At 37.1% G+C, this 23,195-nt stretch overlaps 1 protein-coding gene across 1 annotated transcript; it reads left to right on the forward strand.

Annotated features, from left to right (window-relative positions):
• The first annotated feature begins 11,135 nt into the window (after window positions 1-11,135).
• Window positions 11,136-12,713, forward strand: LOC118348901 (UPF0481 protein At3g47200-like). Its single transcript, XM_035691471.1, has one exon. It carries the CDS (start codon window positions 11,136-11,138, stop codon window positions 12,711-12,713), a length of 1,578 nt encoding a protein of 525 aa, XP_035547364.1.
• The last annotated feature ends 10,482 nt before the right edge of the window (window positions 12,714-23,195 follow it).

Raw genomic sequence — 23,195 nt, forward strand, 5'->3', positions numbered from 1 at the left:
TAGTTTTTAAATATAGCGTTATCTGCAGGAATTTGATTTTAAAGGATGGAGACTTGGGTGGGGAGATCGTGTGTGGAATTTCATCTTTTTCTTTATGTGCTTAATGCACTTTTTATAAATTTATCAATCATACTTGTTGATGTCGTGTTTTGCAGGCCTAAGCAACTTCACGCCCCCGGTATACGATGTGAATTATTAGGAGCTCCCGACAGTGTTCCGGTGCGGCTATACGGTGGTAGTTTATACATCTATGACGGCGAATGAAAAATAGATGCTGTGAAAGTAAAAAGAGATGACACAAGATTTATGTGGTTCGGCAATATGCCTACGTCCATGGGAGTTTGGAGAGGGAAATCTCCAATATAATATATATATATATCTGTTTACAATCACTCATGAATCCTCATATCTCACTGTATAGAAAAGGTCTGTTGATTGTCTTCTTGATCTCTCAATCTGTTTTTCTGTCCCGATGTCCCTCTTTCCTTAGTCTTCGATCCCCTTTAATGTTGTCTGGACATCCCCTTTTATAGGCTTGCCTGACCCCCCTACTGTATACGCTAGCCTGCCTTGAGTCGGCAAATCTCCCTTGCATGAACCCTTTGCCTTCTCCCCCTGATCCACTAACACTTTATAGCCTCTCACATTCCTATTGTCCCCTTCTTACCTCCTTCTGATATTTGTAACCCTCATGTCTCACTCAAGTCCCTTCTTATCTCTTCTTGGTCCCCTTTTTTGTCCTTAGTGATGGCTTGGTGGGCTAGGTCCTAATTTTTTGGGCTATGGGTATTTTTTTCCCTCACTGAAACCTGCTAATTTTTAGTACCATTTTGGGACTATAAATTATAAAGAAAATTTATTGTGTTCCTATTTCCTCAGCTTCTTTTCGTTCTTATTTCCTCAATTTTTCTTTCGCTCCTATTTCCTCAATTTTTATTTCTCTTCTAATTCCTCAGTTTCTTTTCGTTCCTATATCCTCAGCTTTTTCTTTTCGCTCCTATTTCCTCAGCTTATTTTCACTCCTATTTCCTCAGTTTTTTCTTTTCGTTCCTATTTCCTCAGTTTCTTTTTGCTCCTATTTCCTCAGTTTTATTTTTTTGCTCCTATTTCCTCAGCTTCTTTTCGCTCGTATTTCCTCAGTTTCTTTCCGCTCCTATTTCCTTAGCTTTTTCTTTTCGCTCATATTTCCTCAACTTTGTTTTTCCGCTCCTATTTCTCAGTTTCTCTTCGCTCATATTTCCTCAGTTTTTATTTCTCTTCTATTTCCTCAATTTCTTTTCGTTCCTATTTCCTCAGCTTCTTTTCACTCCTATTTCCTCAATTTTGTTTTCCCGCTCTTATTTCCTCAACTTTGTTTTCTCTCCTTAGTGTTGGGTTGGGCCTTTACGCTCCATAGTGTTGGGTTGGGCCCAATAATGCCCCTTGAGCGCGGAGATGGACTCAATCGCGTAAAGCGCTAGCGCAAAGCTCGAATGGTGTGGGAGTTGGACTTGACTGCGTAAAGCGTGAGCGCGAAGCTGAAATGATGCAGGAGGTGGATTCGACCACGTAAAACACGAGCGCGGAGCTCAAATGGTGTAGAAGTCTAGTGACTCGGTTTTGTTTGATGGAGATTCTATCTCTGATGGAGATTAAGTTTGATGGAGATTCCATCTCTGATGAAGATTCCATTCGATGGAGATCTTTGCACGAAACTCGTCAAGTCATTTAGACTGCGTTGAGAATAGCTGTTAGCAGGTCAAAGCTCATGGCTCGGTTCATGTGCTTTATACTTCGTGGATTGGCACTTATAGGATGGCAGAGCCCAAGGGCCCTACTCCCTCACCAACACATCTCATATTGCACGAAACTCGGCAAGTCATTTAGACTACATTGAGAATAGTTGTTAGCATGTTAGAATTCATGGCTCGGTTCCTGTGCTTTAATACTTCGTGGATTGACACTTATAGGTTGGCAGAGCGCGATAGCTCTGCTCCCTCACCAATGCATCTCATTTTGCACGAAGCTCGGCAAGTCATTTAGACTGCGTTGAGAATAACTGTTAGCAGGTCAGAGCTCATGGCTCGATTCCTGTACTTTATACTTCGTGGATTGGCACTTGTAGGTTGGCAGAGCCCAAGGGCCCTTCTCCCTCACCAACGCATCTCATTTTGCATGAAGCTCGGCAAGTCATTTAGACTGTGTTGAGAATAGCTATTAGTAGATTAGAGCTCATGGCTCGGGTCCTGTACTTTATATTTCATGGCCGATCTAGAATCGGGCTTGTTTCTAGTAGGTTGGGCGGTTCTTGATCTCTCGCTCCTGGCAGTTCGTTCCAATGATAGATATAACTTTATTAGTATAAACATAATTTCACATGAATTTTTTGAGTAACGAACCTGTAATTGTTGATTAGTCAAGGAGTGTCCGTGCTTGCCTACATAGTAGTGCAGAGCATAATAGCCCAGTCGAGCAGGAAAGCCGAGCAGGAAAATTGAGCTAAGCAGGACAAACCAATCCGAGCAAAAAATCTGAGCCGTGCAGAACAAAATAGCGCAGCAGAGCATAGCACAATAGCCGAACCGAGAAGGAAAACCGATCCGAGCAAAAAATCTGAACCATGTAGAACGAAATAGCGCAATAGAGCAGAGCATAATAGCCGAACTGAGCAGAGAAGCCAACCTGGGAAGGAAAATTGAACCGAGAAGGAAAACCGATCCAAGCAGAAAATTCGAACCGAGCAGGAAAAAAAGTCTCATGCAAGTTGTGCAATTTTATCCAGCACACGATAGATGTAGCCGTGTGATGAAGTGTATGCTCCCGCGTGGTGATCTCCGAACAATAGTTTTCCCGAGCTCGAGTTGGGGGACCCTTGTAGGCATTTACCAAGCTAGGGGAGTCCGTGCATGTAGTTGCCAAAATCAGTAGCTCCCATTCTTTGTTTCTGAGATGAGTATTTCCCATACTTGTAGTTACCGAGCTGAGAAGCCCGTGCAATGATGTGTATACTCCCTCGCGGTGATTTCCAAATAAGGGTTTCCATGTGGGTGACTCCCGAGCATAAACAAGCTTGATCCTTCTTTCTCAACTTGGTGGTTTCCGATGTTTTACGTTCCCGAGCGAGGAAAGTCTGTGCAAAATATCTACCAAGCTGGGGGGTCGATGCATGCAGTTGCCAAGCTGAGGGACCCCGTGCCTATTGTTCCTGAGCTGAGTAGTTCGTGCTTATGGTTATCGAGCTCTGTGTGTGTAGTTTTACCAAGTTGAAGGATCACCAGTGTATGTAGTTTACCGAGCAGGTGGGTCTTCATGCTGGTGAGTGACTGCCGAGGAGGGGACTGCCATCGTCGTGGTGGATTATGTCGGTGGTGATTGTGGCTGTTGGCTACCGCCACTGTCCACCGTGCACCTGCAAAGTTGTTTTGCGCACGGCCACCACAGGAGGTGTCCACTGAGGCGATCAGCGGACCACCTGGTTGTCACCAGAAACAGCCAGCGAACCACTTAGTGGCCGCCAGTGGGTGCGTCGGGTTGTGGCTGGTTGCCGCAGACCCATCAAATGGCAGAGACTCCGTATGGAGCACCCTGCAAGTGCTGGGCTGTAAGTGCTATGCTGCAAGTATTGTGTTTACCTAGGCGATGCAGAGTTTGCTCTCCCAATAATAATTTAATAAAAATAAATAAAAGTAATGAAGCTGGAGCACTTATCTGGATGATACTTCCTTTATTCATCATTCGAAATTTATTCAGTGCACCGGAAAATATCCTTCTTCCACCTTTATCGCGTTCTTTTTCTGTGCTATCATAGGCTGTTCGTCAGCATTTCCTTCCATTGCTTCAGTTTTTTCTTCTTCACATCGCGAACTATGAGAGTGTGTTGTTGCCGGCCTACAAAGGACACGCTGGTTATGGGATAACAGAGATCCCACAGACGGCGCCACTGTCGATGTCGTGTTTCGCGGGCCTGGGCAACTTCACGCCCTCGGTATATGATTTGAATTATTCAGAACCCTCGGCAGTATTCCGGTGCTGCTATACGGTGGTAGTTCATACATCTATGGCGGTGAATGGAAAATAGATGTTGTGAAAGTAAAAGAAAAATGACACAAAATTTATGTGGTTCGGCAATATGCCTACGTCCACGGGCGTTTGGGGAGGGAAGTCTCCAATATAATATATCTGTTTACAATCACTTATGGATCCTTATATCTCACTGTATAGAGAATGTCTGTTGATTGTCTTCTTGATCTCTCAATCTGTTTTTCCGTCTCGATGTCCCACTTTGCTTAGTCTTCGATCCCCCTTAGTATTGTCTAGGCATCCCCTTTTATAGGCTTGCTTAACCCCTACTGTACATGTCAGCCTGCCTTGAGTTGGCAAATCTCCCTTCCGTGAACCCTTTGCCTTCTCCCCTGATCCTCTAACACTTTATAGCCTCTCACATCTCTCTTGTCCCCTTCTTACCTCCCTCTGACATTTGCAGCCCTCATGTCTCATTCATGTCCATTTTTATCTCTTCTTGGTCCAATTTTTTGTCCTTAGTATTGGCTTGGTAGGCTGTGCCCTAATTTTATGGAGTATGGGTATTTTTTTCCCTCACAATACTATTTTTTTTCCCCCACAAAAGAGGTTTTAGGCTGATAAAAGCATTTTTTAAACCTCCAAACTCAAACCCAAACTGAGTAAAAGCCTCTCCAATTTGCTTTGAATCTGAAATTGTCCTTCCAGTGTCATCAATAATCTTGGATATATTGTTCCTCTTCTTTTTCTGAGTTGCACAAAGGTGATAGAATCTTGTGTTTCTATCTCCTTTCTGCAGCCAATTCTCTTTTGCCCTTTGTTTCCATTTCACATGCTCTCTTTCCAACTGGTTATCAATTTCTTTTTGTAAATCTCTAGGTTGCTGTAAATCTTGAATAGATTTCCTTTTTTGCTTTATATTGGCTCTAGAATCACACTCTTTTTGGTAACTCCACTGTCTCAGCACCTGCATGCAACCCTCAAGTTTTTTCTTAATCTTTGTGAGGCCTTCCTTGTTTCTCCCATGCATTTGCCAAGCATTATTGATAACCTCCTCACAATCTATGAAAAGAGACCAACTATCTTCGTATCTGCAAATTTGATCTGGCTTCCCAGTCCAATCATGTTGTTGCCCAACTGTCATCAAAATAGGACAATGATCTGAATTAGATGATGCTAAAACTTGTACCTCTTCCCCACCAAAAGATGCACACCACTTAGAATTGGTTGTGGCTCTAACAAGCCTTTCTTTAGTGAAATTATGATCATGTCTAAAGTTAGACCAGGTATACTTATCTTGGATAAAACCCAAATCCCTCAGTTGGCAGTCCTGTAAAACACTTCTGAAATCATCCATATGTTTTTCATCCCTTCTAACCCCTCCATACTTTTCACTATGATGTAAAATTTCATTAAAATCTCATACGCATAGCCACCTTTTAGGCTTGAGAAGATTTGGATGTCTCAGAATACCCCACCATTCGTGTCTCTTTTATGTTTCAAGATTGCCATAAAAACTAGTTAGCATCCACTTTGCTTCTGGTTTAATAACCCACATGTTTTTGTGTCTTTGTGAGTAGGTGCTTATGTTAAGTTGAACCTCTTCTGCCTATAACAGAACCATACCTCCACTTCTTCCAACACCTTCAACTGAAAATAAACATTGGAAACCCAATTTCAATTTTAGAGCTTTTAAGTTGTTCTTATGCAATTTTGTTTCCATGAGAAATAAAATGCTAGGCTTGTGGACCTTAACCAACAAGCTAAGATCTCTAACTGTTTGAGGGTTGCCAAGCCCTCGGTAGTTCCAACATAGGAGCCTCATTTCTCCTGGCGGGGCTAATTAACAGCCTCTGCCGATATATCAAAATCAAATGGTAAAGCCTGTTTCTTGCCCCTACCATCTTGCCGATTTTCTATTGCAAACATAACAGATCCTTCATCATTCTTTCTCTTCCTTGTAGCATAATGAGAAGGTTGCATCAATTCATTGGTTTGCTATCCCATTGCCCTTCTCTTCCATCTGTTTGCACATACCTCAGGATATTTTTGTAGTTCACACAAATGTTTCTGATCCTGCATTGTTTCTATCTGAGTAGGCTAATTGGCCATCATCATTGCTAATGGAGATTGTGTTTCTGACTGATCCAGTAAATCCTTTACATTGTCAAGAACTATTTCCTTTGATTCTACCTTCCTATTAAGCACAGGTAGTTCAATAATTTGAAGTTTGCCTATAGTACTTTCTTCTTTATCCTCTCCTATTGTATTCTGCTTCAATAGTTCCCTACTTGGATCAACTTTGACAGACTGAATTTCTTTTTGTGCCATTGTTTTCCAACTTGTTAAAATTTCCTTGATTTGGAATAGTTGGAAACATTAGACCTAATGTACTTCCATAACTTGAAACTGCAGAAGAGCTTGAAGCTCGCAACCATGATCCATACTGTTGCATATTTCTTCCTGCTGTTTATACATCCCCACACATCCTTGCACTCCATGCTTAATTGCCTCACATTTAAAACAAAATCTAGGAAGCCTTTCATATTTGAATTGAGTAAAGTTTTTCTGGCCAAGCAGCTGCACAATTTTCCCTCTTATTAAACGCTTCATTAAATCCATCTATACCTGCACTCTAATCCACTTTCCCTAGCAATTCCCATCATAATCAGCCTCCACCTCAATAACTCTACCTATAGTGGATCCAATTCTACCTCCAATTTCCTTATTCATGCATCCAAGAGGTAAATTATGCAATTGAACCCACAAAGTAGTAGTATTAAAATTCATTTCAGTAGGTGGAGTAACACCATCTAACTTTTTTGAGCAAACCAGATTTGTGTCAAACAACCATGGCTGGCCTCCCCAAATTCTATTCAAATCTGCCTCAGTTTGGAATTCAAACACATATAGGTTTTCTCCTACTTCAATAATCTTTGTTCCAGCACAAGATTTCCACACTTTTAACATAGTGTTCTTAAAAGCATCCTTATTAATCTTTTTATTAGCAATTACTTTTCCCACCAGACATAACTTCCCTCTCTCCATATTATTCTCTATATCTAGGTCAGTTATGACTATCTCATACATTTCCTCTTCATTTAAGGAAAACTTGTTCCATAATTATGAAAGTTCCTCATCCATTTGAAACCAGAATCCGATCTTGTAGTGAATCAAAGTTTGAAACTTGTGTTGACAGAAGTGTTACAAAAGCTTGTATTAACTAAACTTTAGAACTAGTAACTAGGTTTGCTACAAAGTTTCCCTAGGCAAAAGTCCATTCCACCAAAGGAGAAGGACATAATTCCTCCTCACCAGAAAGTTTTCGAGTTGAGAGGAAACTATAATGGGAGTAATTAAAAAAGTATTTAAAACGAATAAATTAGAAATAAGAAAGAAATAATATTTAAAGGATAGAGATAAAGAATATATAGATAAATTAATGTATGGTATATTGTAAACATCGTTAGCAAATAATCAAATGTCGTGTGCAGTGAATTAAGGCTTGGAAAAAAAATGTTATCTCTTAGTTGGACACTTCATATCTCATAATTGGATTTGGGTTTTAGTTAGTTAATTAGATTATGTGAATAGTAATAATAGTTTGAGTTAGATGTTTTATTGAATTTGGGAAATGGAAAAGAAAAAGGTTAATAAAAATATTATCAAACTGTTTGTAAATAGTATCGAACTGTTTTTTGAGTAAGAGTGAAGTAATTTGAGAATATCTAAAAACAATTAAATTTCCAAACAAACCCTTATTAGAGTCTAATTCATTTAATTAAGCAGATCGTATTTGAATTGATCCATATGATCTAATATTTATAATTTGACACAATCCATAAAAGGAATTAACATAAAATGAGTGGTTATATTTAATACATCAATCAACAAACATGTAAATAAATTTGTTGCTCCAACCAGTTCTCTAATAATTCTAATAATTAGTCAAATAAATCACCTTTTCAATCACTTGGACCAAAAAGTCTTTCGCAAAACAGTAGTATACAGTTGTTTTCGAGATGGGGCATACGACCAACATTAGTCTGTTTTCGGGTGAAAATAGTTATTTTAGGTTATGTTTGGGTCAATGTTTTAAATATCGTACCAGTCAAAATATTAGAACGAAATATTTCGATATCAATATCGTTTCGTGTACCGTTTCAAGATAGTTGATATATAAATAAATTATATATATAAATATATATTATATTCTAAAATGCTAATTTATATATGAATAAATTATATATAAATTCATATATATAAATTATAAATAATTTAATCTGAATTGGGGATCAAAAAATGAGTTTGTAGTTTGAAAAAAAAAATTAAAGGCTAAAATATCAGCCGGTACGGGCTGAAATACAGGCCGAAATATAGGCTGGTATGAAACATATACAATACCTATACCAGACCAGTGACCGGTATGACATATTTCGATCGTACCGGTCGGTACGGTACGGTATTTGAAACTATGGTTTGGGTAGTGATGTATTATTAGTTATTATGTGAATAGCAATGAAAAAATAATAATAAAATATTAAATAGTAATAAAAAGTAAATAATAAATAATAATAAAATAATAAATAGTAGTAAGAATACCTCAGTACTCAAATTACGTTGTAAATATTCTTAAAAAGGACCAATGTAACAACAAAAATGCTTGGATGATTCCTCAACGTTCCCCTAAATATGTTTGAGAAATGCTTTAGATCTTACATCTGGCATTCGGGGATCACACGTCACACAGCTGACGAGGGAGGCCTAGCAGAGTTTATGTCTAAGATTGTGTTTGGATGTTAAAGTGAGTTGAGTTAAGTTGAATTGAGTTGAGATGATAAAATATTGTTAGAATATTATTTTTTAATATTATTATTATTTTAGAATTTAAAAAAGTTGAATTATTTATTATATTTTATATGAAAATTTGAAAAATTTATAATGATGAGTTGAGATGAATTTGAGATCCAAACGAAACCTAAGTCAACGTTCCCTTTAATTATGTGGGGCAGAAGAAGGCTGCTGCATCTTTATATAATCTCTATCCTTTAGGCTTTTTCGATTCAAAAAAGTAGTTATCTTTAATGTAGAGAGAAAGGTAGAGAGAATTTAAGATTTTAATCTTTATCTTTTATGTTTTCGGACTCCTTTTATTTTAATCAGTATCCCTCAAATTTTATTTTTCCTTTTTGGATTTTTGTAAATTCCTAATGTTTTTTTCAAGTTGTTATAATTAAACGTTTATTTTTTTAAACTATCTAGTTTTTTTAATTAATTTAGAATTCTTCTTAAATTTTTATGACCAAAATCACTTTTATATTTCTTTTCTATCAATCTAATTAACGGAACGTTAATAGATTTTTTTTTTTTTAAAAAGTTCTGAAGGATTCCTAACGTAATGTGATACTAATTAATTTATACTTGCGGGTAACATTGGGGTGTAATTTGTGGACGGAAGATATGCTTAAAACTAAATTTAATAAAATAATAATAATTAAATAAATGGGAAAAAGGCTCCCCACAGTAACGAGAAGACGAAGGATGGTGTTACAACCACCGACAAAGTTTACTATACATATTGCTAAAAGTATTAGTTTGTTTTTCATTTTTTTTAACATTTTCTGTGCTTATTTTTTTAAACAAATAAATCTTGTTTTTCGGTGCAACGATCATAAATCTTGTTTAGGAAACACTGCCGTCAGAAAGTTGGTTCAGTTGAGTGCTTTGCAAGAAGAAATGTAGGGAATACAGGTATCCCAAAACAAAGCTTTAAACATGTGTCGAAAAAAGGTCAGGACAACCCTCTCAAGTAAGAGATTCCAGAATAAATTATAAAATACCCAAACTGTGCTTAGGTTCCTGATCAGAGGAGAGATTCTAACGTCTTATATATAGTTAATAAATATTAAATAATTTTATTATCTATAAATTATTCATGCTTACTTATAATTTAAGTATCTTAAAAAAATTATTGAATTACTTTAATTTGGTATAAACAGTAGAGTACGTATCTACATATAATAATATATAATATCGTATGATATATTAGTTAATTAATAACATATATTATTTTATATTTTATATTTTATATTATCAATAATGATAGATTAGATGAAAGTAATATAATTAACTTATACATTTCTATATAAAATAATATATTATATATATAACATAATATATTATATATTAAAAATTTATATTTAAACATTTCGGTCTGGTATAGTCCAAAAAAGCCATACCTTGGCACCAGACTGAAAACCAAAATTCTCATATACTATGGATCGAGACTAACTATCATTATTTTCGGTCCGGTTTGGCCCAGACCAAACCATTTGATCCAGTCAATTTTCTAGTTCGGACTGAAATCTTTTCCCCTAATCTAGAATATCTTTCCATAGTCTAGTTTATGTTCCTTGTTGTAGTCTGATGGAGAATTTGTTTACCTCCTGAAACAAAGTTGTGTTATTGAGTGCCCGAACCTTTGGGATGCACCATCTAGTGGTTGAGCATAGATCTTTGACCTATAAGGGAGAATAAGTGATGACAAAATCCTTCTGAACTAAGGAGTTCCCAAACCGAAAAGAACTTGAACCTTCTCGAACATTCCATTAGCTTTTTTTTTTTTTGAATTATGGGTAGAATTTGCATATAGTCTTCCACGTTGGTGAATGGAAGTCCTTGATAGTAAGGCATGCCCCTAATGCTTTATAAGCACCTTTTATATTGGAATGGAAGAAAGAAACCTCAAGATAAAGGGATGCATGATTTCTAGCTTTTGCACCTTTGATATTGGAATGGAAGAAATTGACTAGTATCCCTTAAAACACTTATATTAATCCTATTAAAAAAGCATGTTTTACGTACATCTTCCTTAATGGCACAAGATAAGCTAATGACCTCCTCCAATCTAGTTTAGTGGAAAGCTTAATTTTTCTTAGTTGTTACATGTTAGTGACAATTTGTATGCAAATACATGGAGCAGATAGTTGTACTATTTATCTAGAATATGAGGTATGCTCTCTATTCATATTAACAATTTAGTAGCTTGCATTTTTCTATCATAACTTTTTGTTAAAATTATCGAGAAATTTTATGGTTTGTATTAGGAACAGCGATTTGTACTACTTCTTTACAATATGACCAGGAAGACACTGTCCACTCGTATTGAGGAATTTGAGGAAAAGCATGTTGGGTTGACTAGAAATGTTAACGAGTGTTGTATGTATAGAGTGCATAAGCAGTTACGTAAGGTAAACAAGAAGGCTTACAAGCCTGTGCTGCTTGCCATCGGTCCTTACAACGATCAAAGCAAGGTTGGCCAGGGGTTTATGGAAGAGCATAAATTGCAATATCTACATCAAATGCTTAAAATAACGAAAGTACATGTAGAAACATACATTGCCACCTTGAAAGAATTGGAAGAAAGACCTCGTAATTGCTATGGAGAACACATTAGGCACACCCCAGAGGAGTTTGTAGAAATGATGGTACTTGATGGGTGTCTCATTATTGAGTTGTTCCACAAGTATAAAACAAGAGATATTTTAGAGGACCCAATCTTTCAAATGAAGTGGGTGCTTCCTAGAATAGCTCATGATCTACTGTTGTTTGAAAATCAACTTCCATTCTTTGTTCTCGCTAAATTGTTCAGGAAGAGTGAGAGTAACAATACACATGTTGTCGATATTGATGAGGAGAAAGATGAAATTAGTGTTGAAAGCTCTACCTCCACAGATCAGGTTATCCAGACACGACTTAATGATCTTGCCCTCATATTTTTCTCTTGCTTTTTACCATGTCAATGGAATGTCGATGCATCAAGTCATAATTCAACCGAAAAGATTAACCATCTACTTTCTTTGGCGCATGAAGCTTTCACCCCTTTACTTCCACTCATGGTATGTCAACGTTTAAAGCTCGGGTTCAGATTCAAGAATGCAGAGTTTGAGCATTTGCTTGGTCTCATACATGCAACAATTAGTATTTCATTACTTGATATAGAAATTGATCATGCCAGAGAACGTCAAGAGGTAGGAGTCAAATGCAAGAATCCAAAGATATTTAAGCACCTTGTTGGTCTGATTTGTGAAGCTATCATTCCATTACTTGCAAAAATGAAAAATATGAGGAAGGCAAAGAAATTTAAGCGTCTACATGATCTTACAAAGATTGAACACAAGAACATACACAGTGCCACAGAGCTTGAAGAGGCTGGAATCAAATTCAAGAAAGTAGAGAAATCTAATGTGTTTTCCATAAAGTTCAACAATGGGCTAATGGAGATTTCACCTTTGGGCATAGAAGATCATACAGAGACTTACTTACAAAATCTAATTGCATATGAGCAATACTGTCATCGACATAACGATGTGAATTACGTATACAACGATGTGTGCTTCATGGATCATCTCATTAATACTCCAAAGGATGTTGAGTTACTCCGCCGAAAAGGAATTATTCGTAATAATTTGGGTGATGATGAAGTTATTTCCACCATGGTTAACAAGCTTGGTCACTATGTCAGTATTTCAAACAACCTTTATGCTAGAACTATCATGGATGTGAACATGCATTGTAGGAGACGCAGGAATGTATGGATGGCAAAATTAAGGCACGATTATTTCAACAATCCTTGGGCATTGGTTTCCTTTATGGGTGCTGTCTTATTGCTTGCACTTGCAATTACACAAACCATATTTTCCATTATTCATTAGGTTTTTCGTGCAGTACTAGTGTGTAAATCTTGATGTTTCTTCTCGTAGTTAAATGTAATAAATATCGAATAATAAGATTTTACAAATTAAGAGCGACTTATTATCTTTTGTTGAATTATTTATATATGAATAATGTTTTATTAAATGAAATTGATTGGGACACGGGTGAGTTCTCAGGCTAAAACATGAAATAGGCTAAGATGGATAAGACTGTCCGTGCATCCATTTTAGCCTATTGTGTGTTTTAACTCGTGCCCCTATCAGGGCAATTAATAGCATTGCTCTTGAATAACAATGTGGAATGAAATTTCTCATTGCTTAGATAGCCGTACGACAAGGCTACGTATTATCTAGCAGTGTTATTACTCACATCATTAGAAGACCACCATAGTGGCAAGGCTACGTATTATCATGAAATGTTATATATCATTCTTCTTGCCTTTTGAGATGCAAAATTACTTATCAAATTTTTATACTCAATATTTGTTTCGATAGATAAAATGGCCAATCCATTTAATCTTTCATGTGACAGTTGAATGTAAATATGATTTTATTAATTTTAGTTTTGAAAAACTTCTTTCTTTGGGTGCAACGGTCATAAGTATTGTCATTAATATTCTATAAGCAATGCATGCAATTGGAAAAGAATCTAACTTTTTAATATAATCTAATGTTTCTATTGGAGTACTACTAGTATCTATTTGCAAAACCTTTTTTTAAAACTTTTAATTTTGAAAACAAATCTAAACCAAGAATATTCACCATGTTTTAGAAAACTTTCCAAACTAAGAAACTTTTTTCCCAAATCATCATCCTCTAAAGATCTTAGTTTTTTTCAAACTGAATAAAAAATATTTTCATATATTGTAACTTGTTCGAACCTATTTTTAGTTGATTGAAAAGCTAGCTTGATCTAGTACTATATATATATATATATATATATATATAAAATAATAATCAATTCTAAAAGATTTTTCGACCGATTAATGTGGCGCAGTCTCATCATCAATATTTTTCACCAAATTATTTCTTTATACAAATTGTTCGCTTTTCCTTAAATATTGGTTCTATTTTCATTTCAATTGCAATTTCTTTAATTGAAATTAAAGCAACATGAATCCAGTTTCTCTATAATTTTTCAAGTAGAAAATAAGAAAATTGCTATATAGCAACATCAATATCATGTCATACCAAATAATATTCATACCTAATAAAATTGCTAAGCATGTGGCCCCACTCCTTAATTGTTTTAGGATCTTCACTAGTATTTGCTAAATGAACTAGATGTGTAACGACCTCACAAAATCCCAAACAAGTTAGAGAAATTTTTGGCATCAGCCCATTGTTTACTGGAGTACACCACACACCTTACGTGTCTTTTTTTTTTTTTTTTTTTTTTTTTTCCTACGAAACACGTTTCCCTTTCTCCCTATTCCTCCTTTCACCACCAAACGAGAACTCAGGATTTGCAAGTCTGAAGCTTTTCTTGGGATTTTCTCTCAACCCATAATCCAAAGAATAAAACTATTTTGCTTCCTCATTTTGATCACTCAATTTGATCATTGGTCAAAAGAATTTTTATTTATTTAATAATTAAAAAAATAATATTAAATATATTGATATATATTTTTTATTTTTTAAAAATATTTAAATACATTAAAAAATATTAAAAAACAAATCACTGACAATACGCCAAGCGGTAAGAATGGGACAGCAGAGTAGCTCCACTCTAATCCAAAGCTTTGTCCTCAGCTTCTTCTCCGAGGCTTTGATCCTCTTCTTGTTCTTCACCCGAGGAAGAAGATGAAGACAAGGCTGGCTTAGTAGGGCCACAGAGTTGCTATGGCTTTGGAGGAAGAGGTAGGTTGGCTCAATAGGGCCACCAAAAGGGAGAAGAGGTGTAGACAGGAAGAAGTCAATCTCAAAGTCTATCAAGGCTGGGCTTCAATTCACGAAGACCCCCAAGAAAAGCCTCTCCATTTCTACTCATTTTGTATACTAGGGTTTTCTTGGTTTTATTTTTTTCGTTTTTGATTGTGGGCTTACAATCTGGTTTACTCTATTAGGAACAAAACTTGATTTTTTATTTTTTATTTTTCCTTTCCATTGTTTCGTCTGAAGGTCGCATTTGCAACAATTGGGTCATTTCGGAGTAGTTATCTGATATATATCCCTATGCCTTAAGAGAATATGATTTCTCATCGATTTAGCGAAAGTTTATCGCATTGTTTGTTTGTTTTCCTTAATTTGATATTTTTGGTTAGAGTTTTCTTTACTTGAAACAAAATGCCTTAGAGAGTGAAGCTTTCATAGCGCTAGTTTTGAATTTTGGAGTGGTGTGGAATGGAGAACGGCATTCAAACCGAGTTTTGATGAAAAACCAAAAAAAAAAAAAAAAAGAAAAAAAAAAGAAAGAAGAAGAAGATGACACGTAAGATGTGCTAGTCATAACTGATCCGTAGCACTTCTCGTTTTTTTGCGTTCTATATTAACTTGTTGGGTGATGCTGGCCGATTGTCTAGTAATTAATTGCACTCATGTCTAGTCAATGCTAGATGGTGTCTTTTCCCAAAGTGTAGTCAAGTTTGGTACTCCTTGTCATGGTATTGTCATTGTGAAATGATTTGTATAAATTTTAAATAGATAAATTTTATTTAAATTTTTATAAAAAAATAGACTTTATTTTAAAAAAATATAAAAAAAATTATTATTTATTAATAAAATCTATTATTTTATAAAATATTTGTATAAAATTTATCTATTTAAAATTTATATCTAACATTATTCTTTATCATTTATCATTTGTCATTTGTCATGTCGTCTTTTTTAACTTTTTCTCTTTACTCTTCTTCCTCTTTAAATCAACACCCTTAATTCACATACAGAGACGCAAATGTTGGAAGTGTAATACTAGCTTTTCTCGATCTAAAAGTCCTTTCTCCGCCTCTCGTGTTTTTTCAAGACATGACGACTGTGTCCATAATTATTAAATTGGTTATACGGATCATATCGTATCATGCTTATTTATTTGAATCATATTATGATTTTAAATTTTGATCAGTTTAATTAAATGAATCGTGTTTGGATTAACACATATAATCTAATACTCATGATTTAACACGATTCAACACAATATATGCACAAATATAAATGCACGTGAAATTGGCAGTTTGTTTAATTCATCGCAAGAAATAAACATGTCAATAAACTTATTGTTCGGAGTACTCTAATTATTAGACAAATACACGTCCTAATGTTTACTACGAAAGCTAATGTCATGCGTAGTGATGTAACGCTTGAAAAAATTATCACCAATTCAATCTCAACTTGTCTTTCGGGACAGTGGATACATGGGCTGCTTTCGAAATGGACTATACAACCAACAGGGTCTGTTTTGGGTTGAAGGTTATAAATGGACCATTAATATGACAATGAGGATAAAAAATGGACCACGTGATCAATGGAGACAATACTAATAAGGACTTGGAGTTGGATCAAGATGGTTCCCCAAGGCATCCCTCACCATCCTCTTCATTGCGCTTTTATCATATAGATGTATAATATTAATAGTTAGCTGAATCTTTCTTCGTAAACAAAAAACTTAGAAGCCTTCGTAACAAAAAGCCTACGTTCGAACAAGAAGTAAGGGTTGGTTTGCTTTCAAAGATAAAACCTAGAATTTTGAAAACTTTAAAAACCTCCTATCTCATCATTACAACTTTTTCAAATTCTTACACAAAATAAAATAAAAAATTCAACTTATGTTCTTCTCTTTACTGTATGACCACTATTCTTAATATTTGTTTTATACAGAGACTGATACTCTCTTTTAAGAGTTTTATGAAGTTCAGATAATGCCCGTCACATAATATTAAGCACAAGAAGTTGTGCTTAATGCATTTTTTATAAATTTATCAATCATACTATTTTTTTTTTCCCCACAAAAGAGGTTTTAGGCTAATAAAAGCATTTTTTAAACCTCCAAACTCACCCAAACAGGCTATAAATAAACGGGTGTCCATATCGCATCCCCTGTGTCGGTGATTGTGAGGTTTGTTTTCGCAAGTCGGAGGGGTGAAATTTGATGCTTAATTAAATTTGCATGTCATTCTTCGAACTAATTAGGGGTTCGAGAGTAGTTTATCAACCAAAGAAAAATACGAAAGTAAGACAATATAATTATGAGGCCTAAACTAATTTCTTCTCTGGGTCTCCTTCTTAGGTTTCCTTCGTAGAGGTGGTGGCACTGCCTCTTGAGTGCAGTTATCTCTCCATTGTGTTGGTTTTTCAAGGTGCTGATTCATGGAGGAGAACCTGGATGACTTCTACCAGCGGCTCTCACTGACCGAAAAGGAGAATGATGTGGTGGTGGTGGAGCAGGATCATCTTGAGGATGAAACTTTATGCGGGAGGAGGTGTTTGATGTTCAAGTTACTGACGAATAAGCCTTTTAATAAGGAGATGTTCAAGGCCACTATGCGGAAGGTCTGGCAGCTGGTGAAGCGAATCAAGTTTCGGGATCTCAATGCAGACCTATTCTTAGCAGAGTTTTATGATATTCGTGATAAAGAGCGGGTTCTCCGAGAAGGGCCGTGGATGTTTGATAAACAAATTATTCTCGTGAAGGAAGTGGAGGGTGGTCAACAGGTTCATCAACTTCAATTTACTGAAGCGCTATTCTGGGTCTGCCTGCATGATCTTCCATTTCATGCCAAGAATAGTTATGTGGGTCGACTTGTGGGAAGCAAAATTGGGCGTGTAGAGGTGGTGGATCTCGGTGAGGGTGAAATTGCGTGGGGGGAATATTTGCGTGTTCGTGTTGCGATAAATGTGCAGAATCCTTTGTTGTGAGGCACAAAAATTGATATTGGATCTGGGACTACTCATTGGATCCGGTTTTCTTATGAGAGGTTACAAGATTTTTGTTATAGATGTGGTTGCTTGGGGCATGCGGAGAAGGACTGTATTTCCCACCCATCTAAGGGAGATTGCCTTCCCTACGGTGCTTGGCTGCCCGCCACCAGTAATGAGGATCGTAGTCGTTTTTTTACACCGGTGAAGAAGGTACCTAACCAGCCTGTGGATGGTAGCAGCTCTCCTTCAGTATCATTAGCTGGGGTGGCGGAGGCAGTGCCTAGTGGTGGCGCTCCTGCAGGGGTTTTCGGGGACGTTCCTTTAGGAAGTGCTAGAGTAAATCACGATCCGGCAGTTACGGATTTTGATATTATGGATACGTTGAAGAAGGGGCATCAGAAGGAGTTTGTTGGGGCGACAAGTTCGGAGCAGATTTATAACCATTTCGATCGTGGGGAATATCAATCTTCGGGGAATCTTAACAGCAAAGTCGTGGAGTGTGAAAAACTGACGGTTTTAGCTCTCCTTAGTTAGTTGATGGGCCCTTGGACTTGGAAGGGCTTGTAGTTCCGAAAAGGGGTTAGTTGCTGATCAAGAGGGCTCTCTGTCGTGTGAGTCTCAGTGTCTATTAAGGCTTGATGGGGTTCATTCTAAATGTTGGAAATGAGTGTCGGTAATAAGTAAAACGCCGAGTTCTAGCCAGAAGGCCTCTGCTCCTCAAGGGGTTGGGCGAAAGAGAAAATCTTACGCGGAGAAGGAGAGTCTAGCGCTTTCCGATGGTGGCTTTTCTAAGAAATGTTCTCTGGCTTTGCCTACTGCGGGTGAGGAAGCAGATGATTTAGCAGTTATATCGGTGGTGGCTGGTGTCCAGTGCCGTCGGGAACCATGAAAATAATGAGTTGGAATGCTCTTGGGCTTGGGAACCCACGGGGCATTCGAACCCTTTGTGACTTGGTCAAAAAGGAAGCTCTTGATGTATTGTTCTTGCAGGAGACGCGGCTCTCTGTTCGTGAGTTTAATCTCTGTAAGTTCAAACTTGGTTTTGGTAATTGTTTGCCGATTGGATGTTGTGGTCGGAAGGGGGGTTTGGCTCTGTTATGGGGGATGATGTTGATCTCTCTATTATAAATTACTCTAATTCGCATACTGATGCTGTTGTTAAATCGGGTGGATCGATGGCTTGGTTTTTTACTGGTATTTACGGTAACCCAGATGCATCTCAGAGGGGTCAGACTTGGGATTTAATAAAAGGCTTGTGTCGTGTCAATAGTAGCCCATGGTTGTTATTGGGAGATTTTAACGAAGTTTTGTCTCACAATGAGAAATTTGGGGGTAGACCACAGCTTGAGCGGCAAATTCAGTCTTTTAGGGAAGTGGTAGATGGATGTGGTTTGAGGGATTTAGGTTACAAAGGCTATCCCTTTACTTGGTGTAATTGGCGGGCAGGTAACCAGTGTGTTAATGAACGCCTTGATCGAGGTTTAGCTAATTATGCTTGGTTGCATTTATTCCCAAATGCTTGTGTTTCTCATGGTGTAGCAGCCTATTCGGATCATGTTCCTATTTGGGTGGAGCTGACGGGTGTTGAAGAATTTCCCAGATACAAAAAACCTTTTAAATTCGATGCCATGTGGGTGGGCGAGGAAGGTTGTGAGAATATTATTAGAGAGAGTTGGAGTAATTGTTCATCTCAGACCAGCTTTAGGGATGTGCAACTTATGATCCAGACTTGTGGCCGTTGGTTGTCAATGTGGAATAGGCAGTCCCTCGGTCATGTACAAAAGAATCTTCAGAATGCTAGGCGGCAATTGGCTAAGGTTCATGAGAAGGGATTTATGGGGGAGGGTAAGGATGAGAATGAGTTAGCCAGAAGTGAGATGCAGAAATGGCTTGAGCGAGATGAAGTTATGTGGCGTCAATGATCAAAGGCTTTGTGGCTGAAGGATGGGGATCAAAACTCTCGGTATTTCCATATGAAGGCTACTTAGAGACGTAGGAAGAATAAATTACTGAAAATTCAGGATGATAATGGGTTCTGGCAGGTTTCGGAAGGGAGAGATAGGGTTATTCTGGACTATTTTAATTCTCTATTTACTACATCTTCTCCAAGTGGATCGTTGGATTTTTTGGAGTCTTTAGCTGGTCGTGTTAGCTCTCAGATGAATGAACAACTGTCCATGGTTTTTTCTGCTGATGAGGTGAAGGCTGCTATTCACCAAATGCATCCCTATTCAGCTCCGGGACCAGATGGCATGTCGCCAATATTTTTTCAAAAATATTGGCATGTGGTGGGGGAGTCATTAACTACAGTAGTTCTGAATGCTCTTAATTCAGGTGTGTTTCCAGCTTCTTTAAATCACACTTTCATTTGTTTAATTCTAAAAAAACAGTCTCCATCAAAAGTTAGTGACTATAGACCCATTAGCCTTTGTAATGTGGCTATAAGATCATTGCAAAGGTGTTAGCAAATCGTTTGAAAGTTGTTATGCCCTCTGTTATTGATGAGAGTCAGAGTGCCTTTGTTCCAAGGCGTCTAATCACGGATAATGTTTTGATTGTGTATGAACTGGTACATTTCTTAAAGAGGAAAACTAGAGGCAAAAAGGGGTTCATGTCTATCAAATTAGATATGAGCAAGGCTTATGACAGAGTGGAGTGGGGCTTTCTTCAATCAGTTATGGAAGTGATGGGGTTTGCTCCCCATATTGTTTCTCTAATCATGGTTTGCGTTCGTTCAGTTTCGTTCTCTGTCTTGATTAATGGCGAGCCTAAAGGACCTGTTTATCCTTCTAGGGGCCTGCGGCAAGGAGACCCCTTGTCCCCTTATTTATTCCTGCTTTGTTCTGAAGGTTTGATCTCTTTATTGTCGAAAGAAGGGCTGAGGGGAGGGATTTCGGGGTTGAGAATTTGCCGGGGTGCTCCATCCATTAATCATTTGATGTTTGCAGATGATTGTGTTATTTTTTGTAAGGCTGATATTGCGGAAAATAGACGAGTGCAGGCTGTTTTAGATTTTTTTTGAATTTGTCGCAGGTCAGAAAATTAATTAGGAGAAAACAGCCATGGTGTTTAGTAATAATGTCCGTCGAGAGGTCCAAGCTGTTTTAAAGCAATTGTGGGGTAATAGTGAGATCCAGTAGTATGAAAAGTACTTAGGTCTTCCACCTATGGTGGGCAGATTAAGGCATTGGGCATTTATTTCTATTAAACAACGTGTGTGGCAAAAACTCCAAAGTTGGAAGGAACAATTACTTTAAATAGGGGGGAAGGAAATTCTCTTGAAAGCTGTGGCACAATCGATTCCTATGTATGCAATGAGTTGCTTTTTATTGCCTTCTACTCTGTGTTCTGATTTGGAGGGATTAATGGCAAAATTCTGGTGGGGTCAAAAAGGGGTGGAAAGGAATATCCATTGGTTGAGTTGGGCAAAAATGTGTGAGCCTAAGGCAGGTGGAGGCTTGGGTTTTAAGGACTTGAGGACTTTCAACTTAGCTCTTTTGGCTAAGCAGGGGTGGCAGTTGCTGCAGAATGAGGGATCCTTACTTTTTAGATTATTCAAGGCTCGATATTTTCCTAATTCAGCTTTTGCACAAGCTGGTCTGGGCCATTCTCCTTCGTTTACTTGGAGGGGTATTTGGGAAGCTAAGAAGTGGGTCCTTAGAGGGAGTAGATGGCATGTTGGTGATGGGAGAACTGTTAAAGTTTTGTCTGATCAGTGGGTTCCTAGTCATGGGGCTTTATGTTCTGAAATTTCTCAATGTTCATTGGAAGTTCAAGAGGATGTGGTGGCTTCTCTGATGGATGTAGATGCAGGAAATTGGAATGTCCACAAACTTAGATCTCTCTTCAATCCAAATGTGGTGTCTGATATTCTCAATATTGTTGTTTGTTCAAGTGTTAATGCTGATAAAAGTATTTGGGCTCATGAGAGGTCTGGGGAGTTTAGTATTAAAAGTTGCTACAGGTTTATTAAGTCCAGCATGGGTTCTCTTGTTGCTGAGACTTCATCAGCAAGTTCTATGCATGTGTTATGGAAGCAATTAAGGAGGATGCCAGTTCCAAGTAAGATTAAAATATTTGCTTGGGGCTGTAAAGATGGCCTTCCATCAAAACAGAATTTAGTACGGCGACATGTGCAAATAGATCCTTGTTGCAACTTTTGTGGTTTTATGTGTGAAGATCTCAAATCATGCTTTGCTTACTTGTGATAGCTTATTGTGCTTGTGGCACAAATTATTACCTGATATGCATTTGGATCATAATTTGAAAATTTGTGAGATTGCTTTACTCTTGTGTCAGGGGGTCTTTTCTTTACTGTTGCTTGGAGTCTTTGGTATTGGCGTAATCAAATGGTGCATGAGCAGGTGCTGTTGAGCCCAAAAACTGTTGCTGATAATGCATTGGGTTTAATCAAGAATTATGTACAGCTTCATTTGAAGTCTCGGGTGCAAGCAAAGCACCATTTTCACTGGACAGCTCCTCTACCAGGTCTGCTAAAGCTTAATGTTGATGGTGCAGTGTTTGGAGAGTTGTGCAAATCAGGTGTTGGGTGTATTCTGCGGGACGATAAAAGGAAGGTGCTGATGGCTGCGTCAAAGCCTGAGAGTGAAGTTGAGGAACCAGAAGCTGTGGAGCTAATAGCTGTTCTTCGGGGTCTTCAATTGTGTGTCAACATGGGTATCTCAAGAATATAAGTTGAGTCTGATTTCTGGTTAGTGGTGGAGGCGTTGGAGCATAATAACATGGCTGGTTCTTTTTTGGGGCTGCTTTATCAGGATATTAAGTCTATTTCTTCTTGCTTTGTTGAGTGTTCTTTTGTTTATGTTCCTAGAGAGGGCAATAGGGCTGCTCATGGTTTAGCTAGGTATGCTAAAAATGTGGATGACATCGCTATGTAGTGGGATTGTATTCCAGACTTTATTTCTCAGGTCATTTGGCTTGATACTTGTCTGTAATCTTCTTTATGAATGAAAGTTTGGTTTCTTATAAAAAAAAAAAAAATTATGAGGCCTAAACGATTAATCCTAAATGTTATTTTTTTCTCAAACTAATGGGAGTTTTCTCAACAATTTGCACTTATACTGTAGACCCATGATGGTATAAAATTAAATCAGTCACAGAGACGAAGAGAGAATGGTGGGTGAAGAAGGAATATTAAAATAGAATAACCGGGGAAGCAACTAAAGGACATTTGGCCTACATCAGTCTCTCGTATCCAAATTTTGAGCTTTAATCGGTTAGCAATTGAGATGAGACACAGAAATTTAAAATTCACAAAATTTCATTCTCAACCACCATTCAAATATAAAAAATTTTAATTTTAAATTTTTAAATATTTTATTTAATCAATATTTTATCATTATCTAAACACAAAAATTAATATAACTTTTATAAACTTCAAAATAAAAATAATATTAAAAAATGATCAATAAATAATTTTATAGTATTATTATTCAAGTTCTTGAATGCCCTTGACCTTACGAAGATATTTTTTTTTTTTTTTTGTCGGGTTAAGTAAGAAAGGAAAACTTTATTTGTAAGTAGATACGAAAATACACTTTTGGTATCATTTACTTCTTAGAATCTTATTTGTAAAAAAATTTAATTTTAAACTTCATTTTTAATACA

The sequence above is a fragment of the Juglans regia genome, chromosome 7 (genome assembly GCF_001411555.2).
Source record: "Juglans regia cultivar Chandler chromosome 7, Walnut 2.0, whole genome shotgun sequence".
Taxonomy (NCBI): domain Eukaryota; kingdom Viridiplantae; phylum Streptophyta; class Magnoliopsida; order Fagales; family Juglandaceae; genus Juglans; species Juglans regia.